Source organism: Saccopteryx bilineata, chromosome 11 (genome assembly GCF_036850765.1).
Source record: "Saccopteryx bilineata isolate mSacBil1 chromosome 11, mSacBil1_pri_phased_curated, whole genome shotgun sequence".
NCBI classification, from domain to species: Eukaryota; Metazoa; Chordata; class Mammalia; order Chiroptera; family Emballonuridae; genus Saccopteryx; species Saccopteryx bilineata.
The window spans coordinates 76,940,031-76,962,054 of NC_089500.1; the positions used below are offsets into that span (position 1 = coordinate 76,940,031).

Sequence of the window (22,024 nt, forward strand, 5' to 3'; positions counted from 1 at the left end):
GGCACCAAGAGTGAAGGGTGGCAGGTGTTTTCAAGTTCTCCTGTTAGGGACCTGAGCTTCCAAGGTCTCACCTGTTCTTCCCCGGGCAGTCTCTCCCATGCCATTATGTATTATTATTGTGTTTGTTGTTCTTGTTATTATTTTGGTCATATTTTAAGGACCTTTAATTTTATCTTAGATGTGGACTGCTTGTAGTTCATTTCCACTTTCCCCACTGAATGACTTCTCATGTAAAATACCAGGATGGGGCCCATTGAAAGTTCCAGCCATTGGTGTGTCTTTGGTTGGCTTTCCCTGACTGCACGGATGGGGGCCCGATGAAAGCCTCCGTCCCAGGTGGGGCAGCAGTGACCCTTTCCTTCCCCTCCTGTCTGAGGACCAGGTCCTTCAGAGCACACAGATTGTCTCGTTCCTCTCCTCGTCCCCGGGACCTCGTACAGGGAGGGACCCGACATCCTGGGGGCCCATTCTCGATGCAGACTCCATTAATTACATGGATGAATTATCTGAACGAAGGTATTAAATGCTTAGATGGTTTCTGTAATGGGGTGAATACTGTTAAGGGCCCAAAATGGCGTCACTTGTGCTAAAAGCCCACGATGCCAGACGTAGACTGAAAACCTGATCTAACTGCAGTGTCAGACTCTCCCGGAAACAGGTTCTTAATCAACCAGTCTGAAATTTTCTGGTCAAGCAACATCAGCTCTCCCCATCCCCCCCCCAACTAGGAAGCCCTGGCCCCCAAATGATCCTTTCTTTTCCTTTCTTAGTAGCTCCCTTGGCCCACCCGTCTTCCTATAAAACCTTCCACTTTTCACAAGCCCTTGGAGCGCCCGTCTGAGTGCAGGCTGGGAGGCTGCCTTACACACACACACACACACACACACACACACACACACACACACACCCGGAGGGCTCATTAAAGTCCTGGGATCTTCACATTGACTTGGTGGAGTTGTTTTTTGTTTTTGTTTTTTAACAATATGATAAAATAAAATCCCCAACTTTAAAATCCTTGTTGATGTCTGCCAGACAATGCTTCTGTGGTGAATTTCAGAAATTTTAATGATTAAAACAAAACAAAACAAAGAAAAATAAAAAAACACAAGAAACTCAAATGGGATCCTTCACATTGCAACAGTAATCACTAAGGAAGAGCAAAGCGGACCCCATCCATATGGTAGGGTGCAGGGGGACCCCATCCCTATGGTGGGGTGCAGGGGGACCCCATCCATATGGTAAGGTAGGGTGCAGGGGGACCTCATCCATACGGTAGGGTGCAGGGGGAACACCTGTTCTACGTCTTTATGCCCAAACATAAACCGCATCTTTGCAGCTCTGAGAAGACTAATCACAGTCCCTCAAGTGAGCTAACAGCAGTCTGAAGTAATGGTAGGAGGCTGTTTTACAAACTGAATATTGATTTAGCGTTAGGCTTGCGGTAGTAAGCTTTGTAACCACCAGCTTTAACCTCAGGGCCTGAAGATTTGTTCCTTCTCCAGAATTAGACACTGACAGATGTGCATCGTCTTGGGGCGCATTTTGTCCTTTAAACTGAATTATAGACTAAGACCCGAGGCCAAAGACCATTGTGGAAACTAATGGCTTTTAAATCTTTTCTTCCAGATATAATTTATTTCCTCTAGAGCATGCACCTGACTTTAAAAAGTCTGGATGCTCAGCACTAGAGTGGCTCTGGTCGCAACATGGCGACGCCCAGGATGGGCAGAGCATCGCCCCCTGGTGGGCAGAGCGTCGCCCCTGGTGGGCGTGCCGGGTGGATCCCGGTCGGGCGCATGCGGGAGTCTGTCTGACTGTCTCTCCCTGTTTCCAGCTTCAGAAAAATGAAAAAAAAAAAAAAAAAAAAAGTCTGGGTGCTCATAGTAATTGAAAGCTGCTAATATTTGCCAGGTCCTGTTTAAGGACATGTCTGAATTCGTCCAGTCGTTATGAAGACCTCCTTGATGAAGAATGAAGTTCTTATCCCCTCCTCACCGCTGAGGGAACGGAGGCATTGACAGCTGACAGGAAATTGTTCTATAGATGGTAGACATAAATATAAAAGGACCAACACCATCAAATACTTCTTCTTCATGCATGTAAACTTCACCTGGAAGCTAGAAGCCAAATGAGAATGTAAGCTGGAAGAATTTCAAAAGTTAATCTCTAGAAAGTAGAGAGTTTTTTAAAAAAGATTGCTGTCCATTTTTTTTTTAAATAAGGTTTTTCCACGAGAAAGACTGACAACCTATACCAAAATCTTTATTTGGACCTATACCAGAATCCACATTTTATTTTAAGATTTTATTTATTCATTATAGAGAGGGGAGAGAGAGAGAGAGAGATAGAAGGGGGAGGAGCAGAAAGCATCAACTCCCATATGTGCCTTGACCAGGCAAGCCCAGGGTTAGAATCCACATTTTAATTGTTCACATCTCAATTATACAATATAACCATCTCCCAATATAACTACCTAACAGGCAAAACCTGTAATTCCTTAGGGCACATCTGACTTCCTTTTTAAAGGGATTCTAAGAAACTCATCTCAAGAGTCTAAATGAGGTCGCTTATTCTCAAAGATTGGATGATCCTTGGATCATTCATCAGTTTTTGGAGAATATCTCCTATGTATAGAAGATGTACAATAAATGTGAATTCTCTCTCACTGGCAAGACCAAGGTAGGGTCCTTAAGGTACGTGGCCTCCATTTTGCATGTGTGTGTGGACCTCTATCCAGAAATGAGCATGTCTTCATTAAACATTTACTTTTTATTAATTTGTACTTGACATTGTAATGAACTACTTTATCACCGTCTGCCTAGTGTAAAGCATACTTAACCGAGTGATACAAAAATAAAATCAGGAAAACAAACCTTTTTCCAGGGAATCGATGTTTAAAGTCACACAGAAAGTTTACTTTAGGCAAGAAGGAGGGGTGTTGTTGGCAAATGGGACAGACCAAATTCATTGACGAGGGACTGAGTTCTCATTAGAAATTGTTAGCCATGTTACATAATTCTTATGTCATTGAAGGGTCACCCAGACTAACGGGCCCCACAATATTTTCACTGTCTCCCAGATGAGGAAACCGAGGCTGGGTGGAAGTGAGTCACTTGCCCAGGATTACAAAGGTAATATGTAGACCAAATTAAAAAAAAAAGTATATTATTTTATAGGGGTGAAAAATAGATATCTAAAAAGTCGTTTTACCCTAGCACAAACAATTGTCTTTGCTGGTATGTGTGCTTTATGTAACTAAAATAGTTTTCTACGAAATTCAAAACTGTAATTTGCTTGTGTCAACGATGCCTCCCATGGAAGTCTCAGATCTCAAATAATCCATGGGTCTGCCCATCACACGAGCAAAGCGTGACTGAGAAATGGCGACCTGTCGACCTTGGAGTCTGATTTACCCCCTCAGCTGTTCTGTGTAATCCCTGAGGCCGGCCGACCTATCTGATGGGACATTCATCATCACTCACTTTATGCATAAAACTGTCTCCACTGGCTGAAAACAGAAAGTCAAGGAAAAATTTATGTTCATAATGATTCGTCCTGTTTCATTCCACCCAGGCTCCGAGACTTGATTGAAATGCCTCTGTAAACCAGGAAGCATGCCAGTAATGATTTCCATTAATTTACCAAAAGGCACATAATCGGCAACTCATACATATGTAATCAATGGCTGGGTGAACGGTCATGGAAATACCAACAGATTACACCCTGGCATACCACATTAGCACCCCTTCTTGGAGAGCACTTAGTATATATAAGATTGGTCTCTTCCGGACTCTGACCAGGGGGTACTAACGTCTGAAGCATGACTCGACTTTGTGAAGTGGCAGTTGTACTCGTAAAACAGTCCCACAGCGCACGCTTTGATGAGCACACTTGATTGCAGACAGCCTACCCACACACCATCCCCGGTTCCCGCTCCGGAAACAGACCCTGCTTATCTTCTCCTCAGAATGCAGGGACTTGAACCACCTGTATTTTCACTTCTTCCTCATTTATACCTCAACGGTCGGATGTCAGTTTCAGAAGGAGGTGCAGCAGCCGCCTCCTCCCGCAAGGAGGGAGGCCATTATCCTCCTTTGTGTCAATGAACATCAATGAGCATCTAAATGACTGACAGGAGAAACACCTCAACGTTAATTGTGTCAAGATGAGCATTTCTGTGCTTGGCTTCCACATTCCAAAATCCGCCTGACCACAAGGAAATTACTCCATTCTGTGGTTATTATCCAGAAGTACCTGGCTCAGCTAATTACTTCCGGAAGAAGACATAGGGAAGCCGGGATGCTCATAATTAGACCTTGCCCAGTTTAAATACAGCCTTTTTTCTTTCTTCTTGTGGCCAACATGGGAGAATGACACTACTTAGATTTTAGGCAAGTTCTTGGACCTCCCTGAGTCTCGCTTAACGGAGTTAACATCCACTCCTCGGCTGTACTTAAGGATCAAGCGAGGTGATGCATGTGAACAAATCTCATTAAACCATAACGGAAAATTCAACATTATTTTGTTACCAGTGGACGTAAATTGTATTCAAAGCCCTCCAATATTTCTTCTTTCCCTTCCTGACTGTCAGACACCTCATGTCCAGGGAAGTAATTGCAAAACAATAAGTGGGCCATCGGCCAATGAGAAAGAAAACCGTCACTTTCAATCTTCCGATCGTTAGCGGCACCCATGCTTTTCAAAGAGCCTATCCAACTGGGAAAAGGGGGAGATTCATTGGTAACAGCCTTAACGTGTGGTGTAATGCCGTGTGGCGTCACAAAACGTGTGTCCTAGGTATTCAGACGTACTCGCCCACAGCCAGCCCAGTTTATTCGTGTGTGTGGCACTCGTGTGACCTGCATTTTGAGTGTTGTAATCCAGGGGGAAGCTTTCTAATATAAGTCACTCTAGAAATAGTCCTAATTAGGAACAGCACTGATCTGACAGAAAGGTAACTCATTAACCTTTTGAAGCCACTGTCTGCTCATTTGCGGTGGAAGAAAGACTCGAACCAGATGTTCTTGGAGTACATGATGTTGTCAGGCTTAACTCCATAATTAACAAGACAGTTCCTCGTTGTCTCAGTGAGAGGTGGCTCGGGAAATAGCCAGTCAGTGCTGTGTACGTGGTGTGTGTAAGACATCCCCGGCACAAGCAGTAACAGCTGTGCCTCAAAAGCCTTTTAGTCAACAAGCCACCTGAGACCACTCAAATGCCTAAAGCCAGCCTCCATGGCTTGCCCCCACCTCGGGCCCCTCGCATGCGCCCGCCTGTGCCATGTACCGTCTCAGGCTCTTTCTCCCGGCCCCACTGAGCCTGGCCCCTGTTTCCATGACCTCTGTGGGGTTTGTCCTCCATGCGGTGTCCTCTCACAGACCGAGGGAGACCACTGTCCTTCATTTCCCTTCCGCTCTAAGCCCTCTCCACACGCCACCCACAGCTGCCCATCCGGCCCCCACAGGAGACTCACGGCCGCCCGCTGTGTGCCCCCTCCCCCCCCAGGAAGCACTTGTGAGGAAGACGGTCAGTGTGCCGGCCACACGTCCACGGCAGGATCAAATCAGCTGCTCTACGGAGGGGGCGGCAGGCACAGAGCCGAGCTCAGCAGCTGAGTGAAGAGAAATACTCTTCCTCAACTCAGTCGGAGCCCAACCGAGCGTCTGCCAGGGACAACCCTTCACATTGCACGAAGCCCGCCAGGCTGTGGTGGGGACGGAGCTCCCACTCACGTTGTCACTGCGTCCCACGTCACCTTTGGAGGCCGGTGCTGAGGATGAAGAGTGAGGTGGACAAGCTCTCAGACCCTGGCTCCTTCACTAAATTGCTGTGTGTCCCCAGAAAGCTACTTAGCTCTCGGAGTTACACTTTGATGATGGGAAAATAAAATAAGGATATTAATGCCTTCTTGGTACCACCTTACCACGACATTACTACTCCCTTGCAGGGTGTTGTCAGGATGAAAGCTCGTGTGTATGCACAGGGTCTGCCACTGGAGGGAGGCTTGAAATGGACTCTTCTTCTTTCTTTGTTATTACTATTGTTCTCATTACCACTAATCTCGATTTGTGGTTGGGGAAGCCAGTATCTGTTTCTTTCTTGTCTGAGAATTGTAACACAGGGGACAGTTGGAGTGACCTGGGGGTGGCGTCTAGGAGCAGAATCTCACTGGCCAATGGCAGGCTTGGTGTTGTGTATTTGGTCTCGATATTTGCAGGAATGTCCCCAGTTAGTCTCTCTAAAACTTAGGGACCTGTTATATGTTCTCTATTTGTTTGTTTTTTCTTTTTTCTCCAAGGACTCCGTGCATTGTGACTCTAAATGAGGAGGAATGATTTGTCAGCTCAGCTCTGCTGTCAGGGTTGTGGGGGGAGGGACTGTGAGCGGACTATCTCTCTACACATCCAGACAAGAGGGAAGAACAAACCTGCAGCCACTATTTCGGGACGTGCAAGGCAGACATCTCGGGAGTCTGAACTTCCTGCGGATGCGAAAGCGTACGCCAAAGGTTGTAAGCTAGCGTGTTCCCCAGCAAGAAGATCAAGTGAGTTATGTAATTTGCACGCCTAGGAACACGAGCTAAAACAGGACGTCTTGTGAAACTGATGTGTTTGCTACTTAGGAGTCTGTGGACGTTTTCCACGGGGAAGGACACGCGGATCGCACTGAGGTTTTTGTCAGGACACCACGCTGTCTGGTCGTGATGGCCAGACGGAGCCACCCAGGGTGTCTCTGCTCCGACAACGGCTTTCTGAGCTCGGCGGGTAGCTTGGCAGCAGAGAGGCAAGGCTTCTTCTCCTGAACACACCCTGCTGTCACCGACCCCTCGCGCCCCACCTGCGTGAACGACAGCCTGAAACATTCATTGTTCAGTATCACACAACACGCAAGTTAGCGAAAGCTCTCTGGAGAGTTTCCAGTCTGTTGTGTTCAACGTAGTCTCTGAATCGGTAATTCTTCACGTCCTGTTACTTGTATGCTCACTAGAGAGAGAGCTGATATTCTAATTCCTGCTGAGATTGTGCGTGCCCATATGTGAAGGTGTGTGTGTGTAAAAGATATTTCAAACTACCTGTGTCTACAGCCCTAATAAAAATATCTTCGCAAATAGGTCAGACTTCTACCTCCTTCGAGTGAACATTAGATTAGTAATTAAAAAAATGTATGTCATAAAGCACAATGCTTACATGAAAAGAATCTCTTTCCCATGTATTTATTAAGAATGTACCTCTTTTTTTTGGCCTAGAAAGGTGATTTATCCTTTGTTTCTATTACATACGGAACTGAGGTGAACCCCGACATCTGGGCAGGGTGACGAATGAGAACCTAGGTGCAGGTCTGGGCACAGCCCACGCCGCGCAGGAGGGAGCTGCTTCCGGCACCCAGACAACCCGCCTTTATCACAGAACACCGGCTCACGAAGCCCGGAGGACCTGGGACTGATTCTAGGTCTGCGGCTAACAGCGGTGCTGCTGTAAGTGATACACCCGTGACGTGGAGAGGGCTTTGGACCTCTAAAGGCAACCAGACACCTGTTCTTCAGCGGAACATTCCTTTCTACCTGCTTTTCTGGTTCACCCGGCCGTAAGGCCGTGGACGCGCTTGTTTTGAGTGTTCCTATCACACCTTGACCCTTCTTTCCCCAGGCTAAACAACGACAACGGAACTGTCAATGTTGTCCATGAAGCGAGGCCCCCTGTTGGAAATCATCATGTAGTTTTCAAATCACCGGGTAATAGCCATGTGTTGGATTCCTGTCCACCACAGACCTCTTTATCAGCGGCCGACGCGCAGCTCAAACCGAAGAGGGGAGAAAAGTTCCTTCCATCCCTTCCCGTAATGCTTCCTTAGCATCAGGTGTGGTGGTGAACTGGGGCATGATTATTCGATTCCAGTGGCTAAGCAGCTCGGCTTTGTGCTCACAGGAATTGATGCAGAGACCCTGACACCTCACCTGGGCCGTCAGCATCCCGGCTCTGTCCCAGAGCCTCGCCGTGGGCACCTAGTGAGGCGACACTGGCTGCCAACTAGTGACTCAGTGGGGAGTACGTACTCTCCACCTACTCTGCGCTCACAGGTGCCCTGCAGAGGGGACAGGGGCCCGCTGCCCCGCCAACCACACCGTCTCATCAGCGCGTCTTTGCTGGGACGACGTCTTCCTGCTGCTCCCAGTGGGCGGCCACAGGACGTGACCTGGCCTGCGTGAATATCCTTTCAACACGTTGAGAGAGGGCACAGCCTGCCGGCCCCGGTGAAGAGCGCGTGCTCTGACTTACCCCCCACGCCCCATCCCCTGCCCCGCTGTGCCTCTGACCCTGCCTTGGGGACCAGAGCAAGTTAGTTAACTTCCAAGAGTTGCCATTTCTTCTCCCTTGAAACATGGGTGTCAACAATGGCCTCTTTCTTAACAGGGATCTCGGAAGGCTGAGCAAGACGGCGCAGGTAAAGCACTTTGTTTTATTCTGACTGCAGACTAAGTGCTCCCGAGACGACTGCCGAGGTTATCGTATAAACCAGGGGCGGTCAACCTTTTTATACCTCCTGCCCACTTTTGTATCTCTGTTAGCAGTAAAATTTTCTAACCGCCCACTGGTTCCACAGTCATGGTGATTTATAAAGTAGGGAAGTCACTTTACTTTATAAAATTTATAAAGCAGAGTTACAGCAAGTTAAAGCATATAATAATCATTACTTACCAAGTACTTTATGTCAGATTTTCGCTAAGTTTGGCAGAATAAATCTTTATATAAAACAACTTACTCTAGTTAAACCTATCTTTTTATTTATACTTTGGTTGCTCCGCTACCGCCCACCATGAAAGCTGGAGCGCCCCCTAGTGGGCGGGAGGGACCAGGTTGACCACCACTGGTGTAAACGGTATGTAGCGCCCCTGTTTGCTCCCCTCCCCTGCCCCTACCACTAAGCTCCGTTAGTAGAGGTCAGTTTCAGGAAAGCTCTGGAACCCAAACCACTACTATTAATATATACAAGAGAAATTGGGCTTCTTCCGAGCGGTGGGAACTCCGAAGCTGTGTGCTGTCAGGCCGGGATCCCTGAAGACCAGCCCGGAAGAGGAGCAATCCAGCTGAGGGCAATTATGAGAGAGGAGCGGAGCCGCTACACCGTGAGGGTCTGCCCTGTCTCGGGCCTGACGCGTGGTGTCTTCCACGCGTTAACCTCACTTTCTAAGAGAGGGGCATTGGAATTTTTTTCCTATATGCGTATTTGTAGATGTCATCTAATTTCTATGACATATGCAGATAGTGAGTATGAGAGAAGAGACTTGGCTAGAATTATCTAAATACTATGTGGCTGAGCCAGGTCAACCTGTCTGCCAAAGCCCAGTTGGCTTCCAGTGGGCCACGCTGCCATTTTTTTTCAGCCATAATTTGGTCCACCCCCTGGTCTGAATGAAAGTTGCTCCTCAATGTCCTAGTTCAAGTTGCTTCCCCTCATGAGCAGCGAGCGGTTTAACTTGTCTTATGAAGTTCTCTGACTTAAGGCTCAGAGGCTGTTTTCTCCTGAAAATCGAGTCCTTTCTGCCTCATTTTGTTCCTTAAATTATCATCTGAAATATCAGAGCGAAAGCTTCCAATACAGGCTCTGGGCTGATATGGGATGGAAGATTCGCTCATGTTTCACTTTTCTGTCTTAATTACTGACGTCTCGGGAAACTATATTGTTAAGCAAAGCGTCATTCCTTTCTTAGCATCAGACTGACATGTTAATTCATGCTATATTTGTTCTTCCCCCAAAGGAGATGTACCACTCATTTTCACCGCCTTCAAAATGAGTCATTCCAAAGGAGCTTGGTAACGCGTCCTGCCAAACCCTTACATTGTTGGTGTGCTAATGTCTCCTCCATATTCTAGCACATCTGTTACTTGTTCATCACACTCTTAAGTTTCAGGGAGCTCATCTGCAATCCACGTTTGTGGCTGTTACCCCCAAGACAAAATGTCATAGATGCTCATTCAAACTCCATGAAGTGTCCTTTTTTTTTTGACAGAGAGAGAGAGAGTCAGAGAGAGGGACAGACAGACTGGAAGGGAGAGAGATGAGAAGCATCAGTTCTTTGTTGCAGCTCCTTAGTTGTTCACTGATTGCTTTCTCATATGTGCCTTGACCAGGGGGCTACAGCAGACCGAGTGATCCCGTACTCAAGCCAGCGACCTTGGGCTCAAACCAGCGACCTTGGGCTTCAAGCCAGAGACCTTTGGGGACAAGCCAGCAACCAACCATGGGGTCATGTCTATGATCCCACACTCAAGCTAATGAGCCCCGCAACCTCGGGGTTTCAAACCTGGGTCCTCCACGTCCCAGTCCGACACTCTATCCACTGTGCCACCACCTGGTCAGGCCCATGAAGTATCTTCAAGCAACTGTTCTATAGTGTGCCCTCCTGAGGACTTCTTAGAGAATGTGTGACTGGGTCAAAGTGAATGTCATGGTTCTGGGCTATCTCCACTCATGGGAAAGGGGTGATGTTAGCAAGATGTTTATTCCTAGAGATGCATTTCCAATGCACGGTGAGGCATTTTTACTGATGACATTCTAGATTAGGGGACACGGACTCCTGGGACAGGTACCTCAGCAGGGAACACACACTGACCCTTTACAGGCACAGCCTTCATTCTCGGGTTTGCTCCTCCTCTCAGGAATTTTCCTTGAAGCCCTTCGGCTGTAGTCCCACTGAAAGTCAACTCCCAGCTGACCTCAGCTGTGCTCTGTCCTGGAGGTCGGACCAAGCAATGAACTGGTCTGTCTGTCCTAGACGGATGGCACAGGTCCAGATGTGAGTGACAGTGCTTTGGTACAAAACAGCGGGTGAGCAATGTGACACATGGCCTGGCAAGGTTTAGCTTGGAAGCAGGTACCTCGTCTCTCCTCCCTTAACCTTTTTCATCAGGGCGTCTTCTGCTGACCACATTTTTCTTTAAAAAAGGTCTTTGTTATTTTTGGCAAAATTACCTAACCCATGGCCTCAAAATCCCTTATAAAAAGAGGAAAGGCAATACAAATGAGTCTCTTAATCACTTTAAATAAACTGGACAGTTTATTTTCTTCTTCCCTAGGGGACGTGGATCAAGTCAGCCATCATTTCTCTGAGACTCATGCAAACCACATTCATCTTTTTTAAAACTGAAGTCATTTAAAACCATGGGTGACCCTTAAGAGACACTTGCACATATACTGTTCTCTATGAAGCTGACAATCTGACCATGTTCCTCTCCCAAGTTTCAGGGCAGTGACCACCCCTTAGCACAGATAAGCCTCACAATCAACAAATGCAGAACCTACTCTCTGTACTTGGAAGGACTAAGCCTCCATATTTGGCTGAAAAGACAGCTAAGGAAGGATATTTATAATTCAGCAACAATCTTATCATCTTCTCTGCAATCCAGGCTCTAATTACACAGAACCCAGGTTCATACCTAAAACCATCTGATTTCACTAAACCTAGTCAACACATTTCTTTCCTACTTATGATTTAATAAACCTCTTGCTTAAAAAGATGTCTTCCCAATGTAATGGACCACAGTGCCCGGAATCACTGCACCTGTCAATCTTTATAACCCTCCCATAAAATTGTTCCTCCCTTAAATACTGCATTTTGGTGAGGTAGAGGTTCATTATGGATGCATCTGCAAAATCAGTTGCCTATCTGTAATACTGCTCAGCACAGAATAAATGCACATGTACAAATCATGAAAAATTAGATGATGTCATTTCCTTTATACATACATACATACATATATGTATGCATACATGAATGTATATATATATATATGTGTGTGTGTGTATGCATATATAATATGTTGCAAATCATGGAAAAGGGCAAGTAAATTGATGCCTAGAGATGCAGACCTTATTTTAGAAGCAGAGGTGAACACCATAGTAATTATGATAGAAAAAGGGTTCTATTCTTTTTTCTCTTTGTAATAAAGCAATCAATAATTCCAATACTATATAAACATCCCCAGCCCTCATCCTGCACCCTGGGCATGGCAGTGTGCATTTGAATTCTTAATAAAAGCTCATTGAATTCTAGACATACACTGGCAGACTGAAGACACGAACCCGGACATATGGGCATCATGACGCTGCGCACACAGACAGGCAGGATAGGAGGACCTGGGGGACTGGCCCCACGCGCACTCACACAGGTATCTCTTCTCTGCAGGCCACGCAGCAGCGACACCGCTAGTGGCGGTCACCCCGGGCTGGCGGGCATTCCCAGGCACACTCGGGGGAGCCCCCGAGAGGCTGGGGTGGGGGGAGGCGCAGGGTCGGGCACACATGGCTGCAGCGCGCACCCCGGCATCGTCTCCGCGCCCCCCGGCGGTGCAGGACCCGAATCCGCCCGGAGCCGCCCGGAGCCTCTGCATTATGCCACGGCGCAGGGCCCACCTACCTCCACGAAATAGAAGCAGGGTAGGAGGGTGACGCTGTCCTTGATCACTTTGCCCTTTGGCCTCTCCTTCGCCGACATCCCGCCGCCTGCCCGGGTCCGCGTCCTCCCCGGGCGAGGTGTGCACAGCGCAGCGAGGCGAGCTGCCTCCTCCAGCCGCCTGCGCCCGGGCGCGCTGATGTCACATTCCCCGCGGGCAGCGCCGGGGCCACGCAGCGTGCAGCGCCCCCGCCTGTCCCGGTCCCCGCCTGTCCCCGCCCCGCGGTGCGCAGCCCGGCGGGTCTCTGTCGCCCTGCTCCGGTCCCGCGCCCTGATTTCCCCGGCGGAGAGACGGCCAGCTCCCTCTCCAAACTGTTGCTGCAATGGCCTCCCCTCCCTCCCCGCCCTGCCTCCCTCCCTCCCCCCGCCCTGCCAGGCCTCGGGTCTGTCGGAACTGGACGTCAAGAATCGGAGAAGGGGGATGCAGTTCTGGATTTCGCAGCACTGCGCGGGGAGCCAGGGCGCTCGCTCCGCCCTGGGAAGCCTCCTGGGTCGCCCCGGGGAACGCTAACTAACCCCGGGATCGCTGCCCGGCGGGGCCTGGCTCCTGCGCCCTGGCCGACAGCGTTACAACCAGCCTCCACCTGGATCCAACGCTGAAAAGTAGGCCGAGGTGGGGGCTCATTGAGAGCTGGCTGCGGTCCCGGAGCGCCGCCCCTTCGAAGGTTTTCTCCGCCTGGGGGACGCCCCACACAGCGACCACTGCTGTCTGGGGGCGGGGAGGCAGATGTGCGGCCGTCTCCGTGCACCCCAAAAGGCTAGGGCAGTTCTAAGCTGGTCCTTGCAGCCCCGGAACAACGCCGGGATGACAGCCACAGGAGAAGGGAGCCCTTCTTCGGACGTTGACAACCTTCACCTTTGTGGGCAGCGTGCCTGACTGATCTCAACTCTGTGGCTGTTTTAGCCACCCAGTGTCAAGTGTCAAGTGATATAGGAGAAAAACAGCCAGCAAATACAATAAAATATCTGTCGCTGAGCCTGACCAGGTGGAAGCACAGTGGATAAAGCATGGAACTGGGATGTGGAGGACCCAGGTTCAAAACCCGGGGTTGCTCGGCTTGTGCGTGGGCTCATCCGGCTTGAGCACAGGGCGCTGGTTTGAGCCCAAAGGTCACTGGCTTGAAGCCCAAGGTTGCTGCCTTGAGCCCAAGGTCTCTGGCATGAGCAAGGGGTCATTGGCTCTGCTGCAGCCCCCCCCCCCAAGGCAATCAATGAACAACTAAAGAGACTAAGGAGTTACAACAAGAATTGATGCTTCTCATCTCTCTCCTTTCCTATCTGTCTGTCCCTATCTGTCCCTCTCTCTGTCTCTCTGTCACACACACACACACACACACAAGAATCTGTATCTGAATACAGATAACCCGCTTCCCTTCTCCCATGTCCCAGGCCACCTTCAACATCTCCAAAGTCTCCATCTAAGCATGTGACAGCCAGGTTCCACCCCATTTTTCGTGTCACCTCTTCCATGGCTTCTGTGGTTTAAAGGACAGACATGTGTTTCTCCCAGTTGGGGAAGGTGGACATCTGAGATCAGGGTGCCAGCAAGGTCAGGTTGTGGTGAGGCCTCTCTCCTTGCCTTGCAGGTGGCGGCGGCCTTCTCCTGACCCCTCTCGGTGGGGAGAGAAGGCGAGTGCTACGTTTCTGGTGGCCTCTAATAAGGGCACTAATCCCACCATGAGGGGCTAAACCTAATGATCTCTCAGAGACCCCCAATGCCAAATACCATCACTGTCACTTGGGAGTTAGGGTTTCAACATCTGAATTGGGGGGGGGCACACACATTCAGTCTATAGCAGACCCCGCTCAACAGATCCACCCACACCCACGTTTCACTGCCGTTCATCCTCACGTCCTCACTGTCTTCCCCCGGGCTGGGGCTCCAGAGTGCAGTACCATCACTCCCCATCCCCCCACCCTCACCCCTATGCCACACTCTCTTGGCAAAATCCTAGCCCCAGTGAAACCCAGCTCTGCGCCCTCACCAGAACAGCTTAAAGCGTTGGGAGAACACACACACAGCCACGTCGTCTTGTCTTACATTAGATTCATGACCACTAACTTCAGCTCCCACACGCCCACGACCACAGTCTGTTCTCTGACTCTCTGAGGACCAGCTCACGCCTGCTCCTGTCCCTTTACACCTTGTCCTTCCCGGGTAATGACTTCACCTCTTATTTCCCCTCAGAAAATGGTAGAAATTGGAAGGGAACTATATCGTCCTCCTCCAAAGCTGTGGACACGATGCTGTTAAAACGACATGGTCTACGTGACCCCATTGAATTCTCATCACCACTTTATGAACTGGGCACCACTGGGTCATCAGAGACGTTAGGTCCCGTACGCCAGGGCAACGGTGACAAATGCGGCAGGGATATCGGAGCCAGGAAGGAGCTCCGAGTTCTGTGAGATCCAGACTCCTTCCCCATCCCACCTCCACCAGGGACACCGCGGGCAGGCCAGGGGCCCGCCCTGGGGTGCGGAGTGCTGCCCCCCACATGGTGGTCGTTGCAGACCAACACAAGCTCTTTCTCATCTCCTTGGCAACTGGTCGGCCTTGGGAAGTGTGTCTGATGTTTATTATTAAGGTTCTAAGAACTGTACACAATTTAGTCACGCCTTTCGCAGACATCAACCCACCCCACTGCACTCTGAGGGCACAACGTCAGGTTTTACTGCATTTTTCTGAGGGAGAGGAGTTCTACAAAAAAAAATAAAAATGATTATGCTGATGGGGAAAAGCAGCCCAAAACGCTGAAACGAGGAAAGTCCCGGGGGAGGGGACAGCGACGTTCTTCCTGGTTGTAGCCTCGTGACTGAGGATCTGCGTGACCAATGGCAGACTGCCCTCTGCCCCGAGGGGCTTGACTGAGCCACACTGAGCCACGTTCATTCGGCCTCGGGGCGTCCTCCACACCGGCCCCCTCTCCCGGGATGCATCGCCTCTCCTGTGTCCGAGGTTCACCTCGGGCTCTCTCTGAGCACCAGCGGTTCTGATTGGGCGGCGCACCCCCTCACACTTGACCGTGAGCTGTGTGTTTCACTGGGTACATCTCAATCTCGCTCTGACATGCCATTTCTCCCCTGCTCGTCCCCTGCTCTCTCGCCTTCTTTACCTCTCCCTTATCCCTAGGACATTATTATAACCTTCTGGATAATTCACCTGGCTCCAAACCTTCCCTTTCTGGCCAATTCCTTTATTTTTGCCCCAGGATAATTCTTCTAAAACACGACTTTGATCATGCCACTTGTCTGCTGAGAAATGCTCCTTGCTTCTCTCCAGTGCCTAGAAAATTGCATTCAGTCCATAGCATGACGCTTGGGGCTTCCGTGGTCCAGCCCTCAGCCATCTGTCCAGCTCACGCCCTATTCCCCCCCCCCCCTCCCCGTTCTCCATCACCAGAACCTATGTCCTGACTCCCCAGCCCGCGTGGGATTGCGCCAGCCATTCTCTCCTGCACGGAAACCTTTCACATGAACTTCCTCTTCCTATTCTTGAGCTTTCCAGTGAAAAGCGACTTCTTTTTTTTTTTTGTATTTTTCTGAAGCTGGAAACGGGGATAGTCAGACAGACTCCCGCATGCGCCCGACCGGGATCCACCCGGCACGCCCACCAGGGGGCCATGCTCTGCCCCTCCCGGGCGTCACTCTGTCGCAACCAGAGCCACTCTAGCGCCTGGGGCAGAGGCCAAGGAGCCATCCCCAGCACCCGGGCCACCTTTGCTCCAATGGAGCCTCGGCTGCGGGAGGGGAAGAGAGAGACAGAGAGGAAGGAGAGGGGGAGGGGTGGAGAAGCAGATGGGCGCCTCTCCTGTGTGCCCTGGCCGGGAATTGAACCTGGGACTTCTGCACGCCAGGCCGACGCTCTACCACTGAGCTAACCGGCCAGGGCCTAAAAGCGACTTCTTAAGGAGGTTTCTTCACTCTTTCTCCCTTCTGTCATTCTTTATTTAGGACTGTCTTTGGATATCGTGGGTAGATCGTGTCACATTCTGCCTTGATTGTGTTTATTCTCCAACGATATTTTGCTTCTTGAAAGTATGAGCCACGTGTAACTCCCCCTTCTTTAGTCTTTTCCACCCTTAGCATAGTATTTTGTGCACATGAAGAGTGCCGTGATTATTTATTGAATTAGCAAATTTTATCACTTTTTTTTTCTTTCTCTCCTACTGCGGCAGTTAGGATAGCCCTGGAGAAACTTAAGAGATTCTGAGTAAACATTTACTGATTGAGTTAGGGCTTTATAATTGATGAGTCTGTCGGGATAAGTACTCCCTGTCTTTCTCCCCAAGCTTTCAGACACCGACAAGTTTCACCAGAGGTGTGAAGGGAGTCTGACACACGCGAATGAGGACCTGCTGTAATTATTAGTCTAGGGTGACTCCTGTTCTTTCAATTCTTCTGTAATTATCCCCTGGTTACAGAGCATTTGTGTAATAATTAGTCCAACACGAACATTTTGAGCATCTCTGCTGACATGTTGAGAGAAATCGGTTTTTATCGAAAGCTCAGGTCTTTATGGAAGAAAGAAACCATGACTCGGACCCCTGTTTTATTGGATAAAAGTCGAGGTGACCTAGGGTGGCCCTAAACAAGAAGTTTCTTGGCAGGCGGGGACATGTAGGTTCATGAGAGGAGCTTGCTGGCAGGAAGAGGGTGCGGTTTGGTGACCCTGGTCCATAATAATAAAGCCAGTTCTGGAGGAGTGTGTATCTGAGCTGGGAGCCCTTCTGGACCAGGTCCTGGCCTGGTGCTGTGTGTGAGGAACAATGGATGAGCATGAGCTTGGGAAATAGAGACCCCTAAGCTCGTAGTCCCAAGGTGGGGTGCTCCCACCACCTGGGCGGGTCCCCAGTCACAGGCAGAGTCTCGGCAGCCTTGGGGCACTTGCTCTGGCCTGTGGAGGACCCGGTCCTGGCCTGGTGCTGTGTGTGAGGAACAATGGATGAGCACGAGCTTGGGAAATAGAGACCCCTAAGCTCGTAGTCCCAAGGTGGGGTGCTCCCACCACCTGGGCGGGTCCCCAGTCACCGGCAGAGTCTCAGCAGCCTTGGGGAACTTGCTCTGGCCTGTGGAGGACCCGGGACTGGCAGAAAATGGAGCCAGGATGCCACAGGAGTGGAGACGTCTTCGACTTCCTTTCTGTTGGCCTTTCTTTTGGATGTGGCTGGACCCCGAGAGCAACCAGGGGGTCCCTGGGGCCCGTGGACCATGCAGAGCAGGGCTGATGAGTGAGCCCCTTGGAGGCCAGACCTGGGCGGCTTCAGTAACCAGTGCTACGGAGGACACAACCAGACCCCTTTCCTGCTTGGATGTGACAATGGCCGCTGGTAGCCGTGCAGAGAGGGCACAGCATGCAGGACCTGAAATGTTCACCCCCAGGCCCTTCGCAGGACACGCTGCTGTCCCCGACGTCTGACACCTGTCACACGGTCCCTCCCGGCACCCTTTCTGGTGCTCCCCAAGCCCCCGTTTTGGTTTCTGCCTGGCTGCTCTCCCGGTCCCCAGAACGGACCACTTTTTCTTTTCACATCATTTGTCACCAGCGTCTCTCCTGGCCGAGTCCTCAGACAACGTCGGCCTCACTGTACCATCTAGCATTTGACTCTTCAATGTCACACTCTGGGGACGTGGGTTCACTGAGCCGTCATTTTCTGACATGACTTTGGACACAGAGAAATACCGTGAACACAAAGTAGAGTTGAAAGTGTATTTTTTTAGAAAAGATGTGACAGAAATTAAAAATGTTCCCTGGTACGCCATAGAATTGCAGGAGGATAATATTTTTGATATCGTATTTAAATTTCAGATATCTGTGTGCCCTTTTCAAATGTTATTCAGAGAAAGTTTTAAACCTAAAATGTCATAGAATGGCAAAAGCCACATTACACAAATATCTTGAATTTGTTCAATCTGGGCTGAGTTCTTTCAAAGTTATTTAAAGTGGCAAGTATGTTAGAGTACATTAACCAACATTTCAGGAAAAGCACATGGAAGTTTGGTCTTGATGTCATTCGAAAACCAACGCCAACTATCGTATAGGGTAGAGAAGAGAATGACTAGATTTAATGAAAACAGTAGTGTAGTCCTTGTTGACTAGTTACTCATCTGTTAGATCCTTTTAGAGCGTGTGTCCAATAGAATCTGAATACCATTATGATTTGACACCTACCTTCAATCGTTAATACTATAAATGAAAAAGAGGTGTTTCCATAAGGGTGGTCTAGGTGATTCAGACTAACAAGTACCAGCGGAAAAGCTAGACGTAATATGTATCCTCAGAGGAGCATCGAATACAACAATATGTAGACAACATATTCCTGGATAGCAGGAAACACCTGACAGTTTAGTGGGAACAACCAATCTTAGACTAGAGAGAGTGAACACCACAAAGAGGTGACCCGGAGTTGTTGACATGAGGGCTGTTTGCCCACGCGGAGGAGGCCACTCATACTTCTGCACGGGGGATGAGGGGAGTTGGGTGGAAGTTCCCAGTGAATAGCTTTAGGGTGGACCTGTGGGGATGGGAGTACTGAGCCTGCATCCACTTACTGCCAGAGGCAGAAACCTCGCTTGACCCACCCCCGGCTATGGGCAAACGCCTCAGAGGGTGGAATTCTGGATGTGGGATGTAAATGTCTCGCTGGGGCACCCCAAGGCAGCTCAGAGAGTCCTCAGACCCTAATCCCACGCTGCAGGGGTCCGCGGGTAATGGCAAGCAGGAAACAAAATCCTTTCCTAAGAAGACAGTAGTAGCACACTGAATGACAGACTTCATCTGAGGGTCTTGTTGGTTAGCAAGTAATGTAAATTTATAAGGCATCTAATGAGATAAGTTGATATGAGCCAGAATCAACAACGATTCCAAAAGAACTCCAGAGACTGGGAGTATCAGACACATGCTGGCTGAGAAACAGACACCAACTGGATGAAACAAACACTCATTTCACGGACATAAACATCAAATTTCAGTTGTTTCAATGGACTTGGACTTGCAGACTTGAAGAAAAACTACTTAAAATTATATGAGTGAAAATTTATATAGATAGGTTTAACAGTAGGTTAGACCTCTATTAGAGCACTGTCTAAGTCAGGGGTCTCAAACTCGCGGCCCACGGGCCGCATGCGGCCCGCCGAACAATTTTGTGTGGCCCGCAGACTAATCCACGAAGTTCAAAATATTTTGGATAAAATTAAGTAAGCCTAGGGGCCTACTTGTATTTTTCATTTCTCTAGCATCCTAGCTAGATATTAGCTTAGTTAACAGCAGTTGTGATGCGAACTACAGTTTCTGGTCATTTTGTGGCACTGAGTAAACTGCATGTACGATTGTGCTTGTTGTACTGATTTTTTTTTTTTGTTTTCAACTGCAGTGAGAAAAGTGTTGCGTAACAGTTGCCTTTTGTAGACCTACTGCGGCCCGCCGAATGGCTGTGATTTTGCTCTGCAGCCCACATGCTGAGTTGAGTTTGAGACCCCTGGTCTAAGGGATAAAAAAAAAAAGATAAAAACAGCATGTAAATCAGGAAAAGGTCAAAGTCTTTCACTGACTTGAAGGAGGAAACAAAAGGAAACAAATATATGTCATATAAAGAAAAAATTTGCAGGTGGAACACAAAAAAATGCACATAGGAAAATGGAAGATATAAACATAACATATAATGCATCATGTATATAACACATTGTACAATTATAATTTTATGACTTCAAATTGACCAAGTTATTTAGTTTTATATATATATATATATATGGATTAAGATGTCAGATTAAAAATTAATTGCATCTTATTTACAGAAGATTTAAAAAATTTTTAAAGTGTGAAGAAGGAAAACAGTACGCCATACAAAAAAACTTAACCAGAAGAAACTGATGTAGCTGTTAATAATATTTAGTGGAATAAAAGTTATTAAGTTCTCATCAGAATTCATCTAAAGTGTTACAAGACCTCAGCAGTGAAAGCTAAGACATTTGAGTAGGAGAAATTGAAGGCCTAAATGAATGGCGAGTTCTAGCAAGTGTCTAGAGTGGGACACTCAGTAATATAAAAATAGCCGATTCCCTGAAGCCGTTGATACATCCAAAGTAATTCCAATAAAAATTCCAAAATATTTTTTGGAGGACCTTGGCACCACGATTGTAAAATTTATTTGGAAATTATTTTGCCCTTCTTGAAAAACAATTTGTTAATTAGACATTATAATTGCTTGTTTTCTCAGTTTCTTCCAAGTCTATCAAGATATATTACCAAGACACGGCAAATGACTCTAAACCAAGGGTCCCCAAACTTTTTACACAGGGGGCCAGTTCACTGTCACTCAGACTGTTGGAGGGCCGGACTATAAAAAAAACTATGAACAAATCCCTATGCACACTGCACATATCTTATTTTAAAGTAAAAAAAACAAAACAAAACGGGAACAAATACAATATTTAAAATAAAGAACAAGTAAATTTAAATCAACAAACTGACCAGTATTTCAATGGGGATTATGCTCCTCTCACTGACCACCAATGAAAGAGGTGCCCATTCCGGAAGTGCGGTGGGGGCCGGAAAAATGGCCTCAGGGGGCCGTAGTTTGGGGACCCCTGCTCTAAACCATACCTTGTTTATTCACAGAGAAGCTTTTTCTTTTATCAGGAGAAATTGATCTTATCTAGGAGTAAAAGAAGCTCTATAAAATTAGGATGATCTATTTTTGGAGTTTGCTCATTAACTGGAGGTGAAAAACTTGTATGTTTGTGCCAAATCTATTTTAAAGGCCAAAGTATTTTCAAACGTGAAACAAATAACCAGAGAGGTGGACACAAGAATTATTACACATAAACTGCTTAATATTTTTTTTTACGGTTAAAATGAATTACATTTCCAATTACGAAATCGAGTGGTGTATCTTCGCCTGAGGAGGATACATCGGTCCTGATTAATCAAAACCAGTTGTGTACATTTAACATATTACATCTGAGATTACATTTGGGCATCTTGTACACCGCAAGGGGAGTCCAGGTGGGTGAAAAATTATGTCTGTTTTGATTTTTATCAAAACAACGGCGCATTTTTCATTCTCCTGGGACCCTGCTGCGCGGCCCTGTGGATGGGCCCGGGTTAGCCAGCTGGTTGACGGGAATGACAGCTCGGCTATGTCAGCCAACCTCCAGCAGCCCGGCATCCTAGGTCACTGGCACCGAAGACGGACCCAGGAGGGAGCCCCGTCCAAACTGTCAGACTGAAACCTGTGAGCAGAACAAATGGCCGCCACCGAATTTTGGAATGATTCATTCCTCCGAAAGATATTTCAGTTGAAAGGATTTTTTTTTTTTTTTTTGCCTGGGATACTGCCTCGAAGATCTTTTTTTTTTTCCTCTTCTTCCCCAATCCTGTTTTTTTCCAGCTCATCTGGTGAAGCTGTGAGATTTTTCAAACAGCCTTTATAACAAATTCCTTTTCTGCTTAAATCAACTAGGGATCTGGTTTCTGTTGCTTATAACGAAGAACTCTGACTGCCAGTCTTAGAATGAGGTAGGAGTTTAATATTCTAGTATTATCTTCCAATAATTTATATGCTTTCATGATCC

At 48.1% G+C, this 22,024-nt stretch overlaps 1 protein-coding gene across 1 annotated transcript in view; it reads right to left on the reverse strand.

The window, feature by feature from the left end:
• The window catches only part of PLPPR4 (phospholipid phosphatase related 4), a 33,771-nt gene extending 21,013 nt beyond the window's left edge, over window positions 1–12,758 (reverse strand). Inside the window, exon 1 of the mRNA XM_066247172.1 lies at window positions 12,416–12,758. Coding sequence (XP_066103269.1) covers window positions 12,416–12,493 — 78 coding nt within the window. The 5' untranslated portion in view covers window positions 12,494–12,758. The remainder of the gene's footprint in view (window positions 1–12,415) is intronic.
• Window positions 12,759–22,024: the final 9,266 nt, after the last annotated feature.